The sequence below is a fragment of the Symphalangus syndactylus genome, chromosome 18, assembly GCF_028878055.3.
Source record: "Symphalangus syndactylus isolate Jambi chromosome 18, NHGRI_mSymSyn1-v2.1_pri, whole genome shotgun sequence".
Lineage (NCBI taxonomy): Eukaryota > Metazoa > Chordata > Mammalia > Primates > Hylobatidae > Symphalangus > Symphalangus syndactylus.
In genome coordinates this window covers 75,410,498-75,420,931 of record NC_072440.2, presented here as the reverse complement: position 1 = coordinate 75,420,931, position 10,434 = coordinate 75,410,498, and the positions used below count along the sequence as shown (strand labels likewise).

The following is a 10,434-nucleotide window of genomic DNA, read 5'->3' as shown; positions in this document are numbered from 1 at the left end:
TTTCATAAAGATGGAACCTCAAAAATGGAACCAAACCCAACACAGTGATAAGCACAGGCACAGTTTTATAAAATAGGTGCAGGACTTTTGGCCTTTAACTGCAAACCACATGGGCTCCAGTCCTGAGTTCTGGGACTGGGAGAGAAAGCAAACACAAGGTTGTGGCTTTATCACTTGGCTTCAGTTCCCTTCTGTAAATAACTGAATGCTATTGTTCATTACTGAGAGGACGCTTTATTTCCTTGTGCAAAAGAGCATTTCAAGTCAAGGTAGTCAGTCACACTTGGGCGAGTCCCGCTCACATAGGAACTGGGGGTAGAAGAGGTACTTTAAGTTGTACTCAGTTTGGGCTAAGCAGTTAGCAATCTCCTGGTCACACTTGCACAAGAGTTCTTGGCATTTGTTCTCTGCCGGTCCTGGAAGAAGTGGGGAAACTGAGATTAGAGCAGGGACCTGGAGAGACTCAAGGGAAACCAGTAAAGCAAGAGGCAGGATGGGTCACAAATTACATTTATGAGACACTTGACAGTTCACCATGTGATCTCCATCTGCACGGCTCCCCAGGAAGCAGATGATGTCAGCCCCATTTTACAGAAAAGGAAATTGAAAGTTTCAAATGGAGAGTCCAAAGTCTGCCATACTGCTCTTCTGCATCGATATTACACGATTTCTTTTTTCTTTTCTTTTCGAGATGGGGGCTCGCTCTGTTGCCCAGGCTGGAGTGCAGTGGCATGATCTCAGCTCACTGCAGCCTCCACCTCCCGGGTTCAAGCAATTCTCCTGCCTTAGCCTCCCAAGTAGCTGGGACTACAGACACAAGCCACCACACCCAGCTAATTTTTTTGTATTTTTAGTGGAGACGGGGGTTTCATCATGTTGGCCAGGATGGTCTCGAACTCCTGACCTCAGGTGATCCACCTACCTCGACCTCCCAAAGTGCTGGGATTACAGGCATGAGCCACCATGCCTGGCCTGATATGACACGACTTCATTTGGGGATTCCCTTATTTAAAAATAATAATAGTAATTATTTATTTTTTGAGATAAGGTCTGTCTCTGTCACCCATGCTGGAGTGTAGTGGCAAGGCTGTGGCTCACTGCAGCCTCCGCCTCCTGGACTCAAGCCATTCTCCCACCTCAGCCTCCCATGTGGCTGGGACTACAGGCCCACCACCATGCCCAGCTAATTTTTGTATTTTTAGTAGAGGTGGGGTTTTGCCATATTGCCAGGCTGGTCTTGAACTCCTGAGCTCAAGTGATCCACCCGCCTCAGCCTCCCGAAGTGCTGGGATTACAGGCACGAGCCACCACTCTCAGCCCATAATAATATTTTTTTTAAAAAAGATACTTCTCAATATACTAGGCATAGAAGGAACATACCTCAAAATAATAAAAGTGATATATGACAAACCCACAGCCAACATCATACTGAATGGGGATGAGTTGAAAGCATTCATTCCCCCTAAGAGCTGCAACAAGACAAGGATGCCCACTCTCACCGCTTCTATTCAGCATAGTACTGGAAGTCCTAGCCAGAGCAGTCAGGAAAAAGAAAGAAAGGGCATCCAAATGGGAAAAGAGGAAATCAAACTACCTCTGCCAATGATATGATCATATACCTAGAAAATCCTAAAGACTCCTCCAAAAGACTCCTAGATTTGACCAATGAATTCAATAAAGTCTCAGGTTACAAACCAGTAGCACTGCTATACATCAATAAGGACTAGCTGAGAATGAAATCAAGAACTCAGTCCCTCTTATAATAGCTGAAAAAAAAAAAAAAGATAAAAAAGCTACCCCAAACCTAGTAATATACTTAAGCGGGAAGGTGAAAGATCTCTACAAAGAGAACTACAAAACACTGCTGAAAGAAATCATAGATGACACAAACAAATGGAAATACATCCCATGCTCATGGATTGGAAGAATCAATATAATGAAAATGACCATACTACCCAAAGCAATCTACAGATTCAATGCAATTCCTATCAAAATACCAACATCATTTTTCACAGAATTAGAAGAAACAATCCTAAAATTTACATGGAACTAAAAAAGAGCCAAACAGGCTGGGCATGGTGGCTCATGCCTGTAATCCCAGCACTTTGGGAGGCCGAGGTGGTTGGAACAACTGAGGTCAGGAGTTCGAGACCAGCCTGGCTAACATGGTGAAACCTCATCTCTACTAAAAACACAAAAATTAGCTGGGCGTGGTGGCAGATGCCTGTAATCCCAGCTACTTGGGAGGCTGAGGCAGGAGAATCGCTTAAGCCCAGGAGGCAGAGGTTGCGGTGAGCCGAGATTGTGCCAGTGCACTCCAGCCTGGGTGACAGAATGAGACTGTCTCAAAAAAAAAAAAAAAAAAAACCAAGAAAAAAGAGCCTAATAGCCAAAGTAATGTTAAGCAAAAAGAACAAATCTGGCCAGGCACAGTGGCTCACACCTGTAATCCCAGCACATTGAGAGGCTGAGGTGGGTGGATCACTTGAGGTCGGAAGTTCGAGACCAGCCTGGCCAACATGGTAAAACCCCGTTTCTACTAAAAATACAAAAATTAGCCAAGCGTGATGGTGTGCGCCTATAATCCCAGCTGATCAGAAGGCTAAGGCAGGAGAATTGCTTAAACCTGGGGGGCAGAGGTTGCAGTGAGCTGAGATCATGCCCCCTGCACTCCAGCCTGGGTGACAGAGTGAGACTCCGTGTAAAAAAAAAAAGAAAAAGAAAAAAGAAAAAATCTGTAGGCGTCACTACCCAGCTTCAAATTATACTACAAGGCTATAGTAACCAAAACAGCATGGTACTAACATAAAAGTAGATACATAGACCAACAAAACAGAACAGAAAACCCAGAAATAAAACTAAACACGTACAACTAACTGATCTTCAACAAAGCACTCAAGGCCAGGCATAGTGGCTCATGCCTGTAATCCCAGCACTTTGGGAGGCCAAGGCGAGCGGATCACCTGAGGTTCAGTGTTTGAGACCAGCCTGACCAACATGGAGAAACCTCGTCTCTACTAAAAATACAAAATTAGCCGGGCGTGGTGGTACATGCCTGTAATCCCAGCTATTTGGTAGGCTGAGGCAGGAGAATCGCTTGAACCCGGGAGAAGGAGGTTGCAGTGAGCCGAGATTGTACCATTGCACTCCAGCCTGGGCAACAAGAGTGAAACTCCATCTCAAAAAAAAAAAAAAAAAAAAAAAAAACACTCAAAAACATAAATTGGGGAAATGACACACTGTTTAATAAATAGTACTGGGAAAACTGGATAGCTACATGTAGAAGAACGAAGCTGGATCCCTATCTCTCACCATCTACAAAACTCACCATATACGTCAACGCAAGATGGATTAAAGACCTAAATCTAAGACCTGAAACCATAATAATTCTAGAAGAAAACCTTGGAAAAACTCCCCTGGACATTGACCTAGGCAAAGAATTTATGACTAAGACCCCAAAAGCAAATACAACAAAAACAAAAATAGATAAATGGGACTTAATTAAACGAAAAAGCTTCTGCGAAGCAAAAAAACTAATCATCAGAGTAAACAGACAACCCACAGAATGGGAGAAAATATTTGCAAACTACATATCCGACAAAGGACTAATATCCAGAATCTACAAAAAACTCAAATCAGCAAGAAGAAAAGAAAAAACCGGCCGGGCGCGGTGGCTCACGCCTATAATCCCAGCACTTTGGAAGGCCGAGACGGGCAGATCAGGAGGTCAGGAGATCGAGACCATCTTGGCTAACACGGTGAAACCCCGTTTCTACTAAAAATACAAAAAATTAGCTGGGTGTGTTGGCGGGCGCCTGTAGTCCCAGCTACTCGGGAGGCTGAGGCAGGAGAATGGCGTGAACCCAGGAGGCGGAGCTTGCAGTGAGCTGAGATCGCGCCACTGCACTCCAACCTGGGGGACACAGCGAGACTCCGTCTCAAAAAAAAAAAAAAAAGAAAAAACCTCATCAAAAAGTGGGCACATGGCCAGGCACGGTGGCTCACACCTGTAATCCCAGCACTTTGGGAGGCCAAGGTGGGCAGATCATGAGGTCAGGAGTTCAAGACCAGCCTGGCCAACACGGTGAAACCCCGTCTCTACTAAAAATACAAAAATGGCCGGGCGCGGTGGCTCACGCTTGTGATCTTCAACAAAGAAGATCAGCACTTTGGGAGGCCGAGGCGGGCGGATCACGAGGTCAGGAAATCTAGACCACGGTGAAACCCCGTCTCTACTAAAAATACAAAAAAATTAGCCGGGCGTGGTGGCGGGCGCCTGTAGTCCCAGCTACTCGGAGCGGCTGAGGCAGGAGAATGGCGTGAACCCGGGAGGTGGAGCTCGCAGTGAGCCGAGATCGCGCCACTGCACTCCAGCCTGGGCGACAGAGTGAGACTCCGTCTCAAAAAAAAAAAAAAAATAAATACAAAAATTAGCCGGGTGTGGTGGCTCATGCCTGTAATCCCAGCTACTTGGGAGGCTGAGGCAGGAGAATCGTTTGAACCCGGGAGGCAGAGGTTGCAGTGAGCCGAGATTGTGCCACTGCACTCCAGCCTAGATGACAGAGCAAGACTCAAAAAAAAAAGTGGGCACATGACATGAATAGACATTTCTCAAAAGATATACAAATGGCCAGCAAATGAAAAAATGTTCAACATCACTCATCATCGGGGAACTGCAAATTAAAACCACAATGAGATACTACCTAACCCTAGCCAGAATGGCCATTATTGAAAAGTCAAAATAGACATTGACCTGAATGTGGTGAAAAAAGAATGCTTTTAGACTGCTGGTGCTAAGATCAGTTAGCACAACCTCCAAGGAAAACAGTATGGAGATTTCTCAAAGAACGAAAAGTAAATCTATTCTTTCTAGCCATCCCCCTACTAGGTATCTACCCAAAGGAAAATAAGTCATTATATTGAAAAGATGTGCACGCATATGTTTATCACAGCACAGTTCACAACTGCAAAGATACAGAACCAACCTAAGTGCCCATCAACCAATGAGTAGATAAAGAAAATGTGGTGGCTGGGCGCAGTGGCTCATGCCTATAATGCCAGCACTTTGGGAGGCCGAGGTGGGTGGAACACGAGGTCAGGAGTTCAATACCAGCCTCACCAATAATGGTGAAGCCCCATCTCTACTAAAAATACAAAAATTAGCCAGGCGTGGTGGCACATGTCTGTAGTCCCAGCTACTTGGGAGGCTGGGACAGGAGAATCACTTGAACCCAGGAGGTGGAGGTTGCAGTGGGCCAAGATCACGCCACTGCACTCCAACCTGGGTGACAGAGCAAGACTCCTTCTCAAAAAAAAAAAGGAAAAGAAAATGTGATTACATATACACCATGGAATACTACTTAGCCATAAAAAAGAACAAAATGTCTTCTGCAGCAACTTGTACGAAGCTGGATGAAGCAACTTGGATGAATTGATGTTGGTATTTTGATAGGGATTGCAAAGAAGTTACTTCACTTATTCTAACTGATGAAACTTAAGAATGGAAAACCAAATACTGTATGTTCTCACTTAGAAGTGAGAGCTAAGCTATGGGGGATACACAAAGGCATACAGAGTGGTATAATGGACACATTGGAGACTCCGAGGTGGGGAGGGATAAAAAGCTATGTATTGGGTACAATGTAGACTACTTGGGTGATGGGTGCCCTAAAAGCTCAGATTTCACCATTATACAATTCATGTAACCAAAAACCACTTGTACCCCTAAGGCTACTGAAATAAATAATAAGTAAAAATTTTCAAAAGAATATTTCTGGAATGTTTTAATTTTTCATAACACACATGTATTGGGTTTGAATCAGAAAAAGTATGTAAATGAATGGTTGAATGAATGGTGGGATAGATGGATCCCTCACCATGCACTCCTGCTTCTTGTTACCAGGGCAAAATTCTCACAACATAAAATGAATCATTTCAAAGTGTACAAGTCAGTGACATTTAGTACATTCACAATGCTGGTCATCTATCTAGTTGTAAAACTTTTCTTTTTTTTTTTTTTTTGAGACGGAGTTTCACTCTGTTGCCAGGCTGGAGTGCAGTGGCACGATCTCAGCTCACTGCAACCTCCACCTCCCGGGTTCAAGCAATTCTCCTGCCTCAGCCTCCCGAGTAGCTGGGACTACAGGTGCGCGCACCACCACGCCTAGCTAATTTTTGTGTTTTTAGTAGAGACTGGGTTTTACCATGTTGGCCAAGATGCTCTCAATCTCTTGACCTCGTGATCTGCCCGCCTTAGCCTCCTAAATTACAGGCGTGAGCCATTGCGCCCGGCGTTCTAAAACATTTTTATCACCCCAGAAGAAACCCCATTCCCCTCAAGCAGGCACTCCCCATGGATGGATGGATGGATGGATGGATGGATGGATGGATGGATGGATGATGGATGATGGACAATGGATGGCTGGATAGATGGATGGTGGGTGGATGGATGGAAGATGGGTGGATGAATGATGGATGGATGGAAATTGGATGGATGGGTGATGAATGGATAGATGGATAGATGGATGGATGGATGGATGGATGGATGGATGGATGGATGGATGGATAGATGGATGAATGGATGGATGGATGATGGATGGATGGATAGACGGATGATGGATGAATGGATAATGGATAAATAGATGGCGAGACAGATGAATAGATTAATATGTGTAAAAATTAGTAATAGAACCAGCCAGTGCAGGAACAATCCTTCCTGTCTGTAGCTTTCCATGGGCTGCTGCACAACAGAAACCCTCAGAGAAATATGATGTAGTAGGGAGGGGACTTTTGAGGAAGGAGCCACTGTAGCTTCATGGCTATAGCCCCAGGGTGGCATACAGGGCTGGCTGAAGGCTGGCTGTCCAAGGACAGGAGAGTGGTCAGCTACAGGGCGAATGGGACAAATACCCCAGCCAGCTCCTCTTCCCCTCACACCCTCACCCATCCACTGGCAACTCCTGCAGTTCCATCCAGCCAGATTTGTCCAGAAGCCAGCCCCTTCCACCATCTCCACTGTGACCCCCTGCCCAAAACACCTCTCTCCAAGACCACTGCAACAGCCTGATAGCCACATCCAGCTTCCACCCTGTCCCCCTCCTGGGTTTTGTACCATGTGGCAGCCAGAGTGGTTTGGTTAAAATACACATCAAGGCCGAGTGCAGTGGCTCACGCCTGTAATCCCAACATTTTGGGAGGCCGAGGCAGGTGGATCACCTGAGGTCAGAAGTTTGAGACCAGCCTGGCCAACATGGTGAAACTCCATCTCTACTAAAAGTACATAAATTAGCAGGGCATGGTGGCACACATCTGTGATCCCAGCTACTCAGGAGGCCGAGGTGGGAGGATCACTTAAGCCCAAATGGCAGAGGTTGAAGTGAGCCGAGATCACACCACTGCATTCCAGCCTGGGTGACAGAGCAAGACTGTCTCAAAAAAAAAAATGCAAATCAGGTCATGTCCCTCCCCTGCTCAAACCCTCCTTGGCTCCCCATCTCTCTCAGAGAAGAGCCTCCAATGCCTTAGGAATCTAGCCCCTATCACTCTCCAACATCATCCCCTACTTCTGTCACTCTGGGGGACTCTGCTCCAGCCTCACCGAACTCCTTGTGATTCTCAGACCACCCAGACACTTGTGCGTACCCCAGGGCCTTTGCACTGGCTGTTCCATCACCTCCACATGGCTGCCTCCTCTATTCCTCAGGTCTCTGCTTCATTGGTGTCTCCGGGAGACTTTCATAAAATTTACCATATTAAAGTGTACAGTCAGCAGCATTTAGTACCTTCACAATGCTGGGAACCTATCTAGTACTAAAACACTGTTAACACCCCAGGCTGAGCATAGTGGCTTAGGGCTGTAATCTCAACACTTTGGAAGGCTGAGTCAGGAGGATTGCTTGAGGTCAGGAGTTCAAGACCAACCTAGGCAGCACAGCAAGACACCATCTCTACAAAAAATACATGCCAGGCATGGTGGCTCACGCCTGTAATCCCAGCACTTTGGGAGGCCGAGGCAGGCGGTTCACAAGGTCAGGAGTTCAAGAACAGCCTGGCCAACATGGAGAAAACCCATCTCTACTAAAAATTAGCCAGGCATGGTGGCACATGCCTGTAATCCCAGCTACTAGGGAGGCTGAGGCAGGAGAATCACTTGAACTTGGGAGGCAGAGGTTGCAGTGAGCTGAGATCGTGCCATTGCACTCCAGCCTGGGCAACAAGAGCAAGACTCCATCTCAAATAATAATAATAATAATAATACAAAAATTAGCTCAGCATGGTGGTACATGCCTGTAGTCCCAGCTACTTGAGAGGCTGAGGCAGGAGAATCCCTTAATCCCAGGATTTTGAGGCTGCACTGAGTTGTGATCATGCCACTGCACCCAGCCTGGGTGACAGATCGAGATCGTCACCGCAGAAGAAACCCAATTCTCTTTAAGCAGTCGCTCCCCATTCCCACTCATCTGCATTCCCAGCAACCACTAGTCTACTTTCTATTTCTGTGGATTTGCCTATTCTGGACAATTCATATAAATGAAGTCATACAATATATGTGACCTCTTTTTTGTATTCCCAACAGAGCAACAGAAAGCCTACATATGTGACCTCTTATGTCTGGCTCTGTTCACTCAACGCTGTATTTCTTCTTTCTTTCTCTTTGCTTTCCTTTTTTTTTTTTTTTTTTTGAAACAGTCTCGCTCAGTCGCCCAGGCTGGAGGGCAGTGGCATGATCTCCACTCATTGCAACCTCTCTGTCTTCCAGGTTCAAGCAATTCTCCTGCCTCAACCCCCCGAATAGCTGGGATTACAGGCACCCGCCACCATGACCGGCTAATTTTGTATTTCTAGTAGAGACGGGGTTTCACCATGTTGGTGAGGCTGATCTCGAACTCCTGACCTCAAGTGATCCACCAGCCTAAGCCTCCCAAAGTGCTGGGATTACAGGCGTGAGCCACTGTGCCCGGCCCTTTTTGCTGAGGCAGGGTCTCACTCTGTCACCCAGGCTGGAATGCAGTGGCATGATCACGGCTCACTGCAGCCTGGACCTCCTGAGCGCAAGTGATCCTCCCACCTCAGCCTCCCAAGTAGCTGGAACTACAGGCATGCGCTACTATGCCAGAGTGCCGCTATGTTGCCCAGGCTGGTCTCGAATTTCTGGGCTCTAGTGGCATGTCTGCCTTGGCCTCCCAAAGAGTTGGGATTACAGGTGGGAGCCATCGTACCCAGCCCATCATATTTTCAAGGTTCATCCATGTTGTAGCAGGTATAGTAATTCACCTGCTTTATCTCTCAACACAATAGTTACAAAGCACTTGGTGCACACGCTACGTCCCTGTCTCCTCCTTTTAGGATACAATACCTCTTGGCTCTGCCTTGCCCAAAACCTAGCATGGAGCCCGGCAGAGTAGACTCCCAGTAATATTTGTTGACAGACCATAGAAAAGCCTTAGAAAAGCCATTCATCCTGATGCCTGTAATCCCAGCACTTTGGGAGGCTGAGGTGGACAGATCCCTTGAGGTCAGGAGTTCAAGACCAGCCTGGCCAACATGATGAAACCCCGTTTCTACTAAAAATACAAAAAAATTTAGCTGGGTGTGGTGGTGCGCCTGTAGTCCCAGCTACTTGGGAGGCTGAGGCAGGAGAATGGCTTGAACCAGGGAGGTGGAGGTTGCAGTGAGCTGAGATAGCGCCACTGCACTCCAGCCTGGGCAACAGAGTGAGACTCTGTCTCAAAGAAAAGAAAAGAGAAAAGAAAAGAAAAGGGGAAGGGGGAGAGGGAGGTGGGGAGGGAGAGAGGAGGGGAGGGGAAGGGAAGGAAAAGAAAAGCAAAGCCATACACAATCTCCAATGCTCACACAACCCCAGCAACTCTGGTGTGTTATTTCCATTTTATAGATGAGGAAAGTGAGGCTTACAGGAATTCGGTAACTCATCCAAGGTCACAGAACTAGGAAGGCATGGACCAGGATTCCAGCCCAGGATCTCCTGACCCAACGCCTCTGGTTGTCCTCTTACTCTTCTCCCTGAGCAACAAAGATTCCTCCAACAGCAAGACCTGGCCCCACTGCTCCATGACCACCGGAACCCTATGGCATCACGTTTTGAAGAAGAATAAAAATTTGAAAGGAAAAATAGCTCCTGAGGGTTAAGTTTAAAATTAAGACCTGCTAGTAAATATTATTACAGGTTTAAATTCTTTTAAATATATTTAAGTCAGGCCCATAAATGGAAAATGGGCCAAACCTGTAATTAAATAAACAACTGTGTTCAGAATATCTCCAAACAGAATAAGATAATATTTTTAGTCCAAAATGCATAATAGATATTTTAGTTCCTTTCATTTGGTTCAGAGCAGACAGTTCTGTAAACAGGCACAGACTCTACCAACAGACACACCAATATTTTATAAATATCATTTCCACCTGGGTAGGAGCAAG

At 46.2% G+C, this 10,434-nt stretch overlaps 1 protein-coding gene across 1 annotated transcript in view; it reads right to left on the bottom strand.

Moving 5' to 3' along the window:
* Positions 1–211: 211 nt before the first annotated feature.
* The window catches only part of PLA2G10 (phospholipase A2 group X), a 37,857-nt gene continuing 27,634 nt past the window's right edge, over positions 212–10,434 (bottom strand). Inside the window, exon 5 of the mRNA XM_055252477.2 lies at positions 212–416. Within this exon, the coding sequence (XP_055108452.2) occupies positions 274–416 (143 nt within the window). The 3' untranslated portion in view covers positions 212–273. The remainder of the gene's footprint in view (positions 417–10,434) is intronic.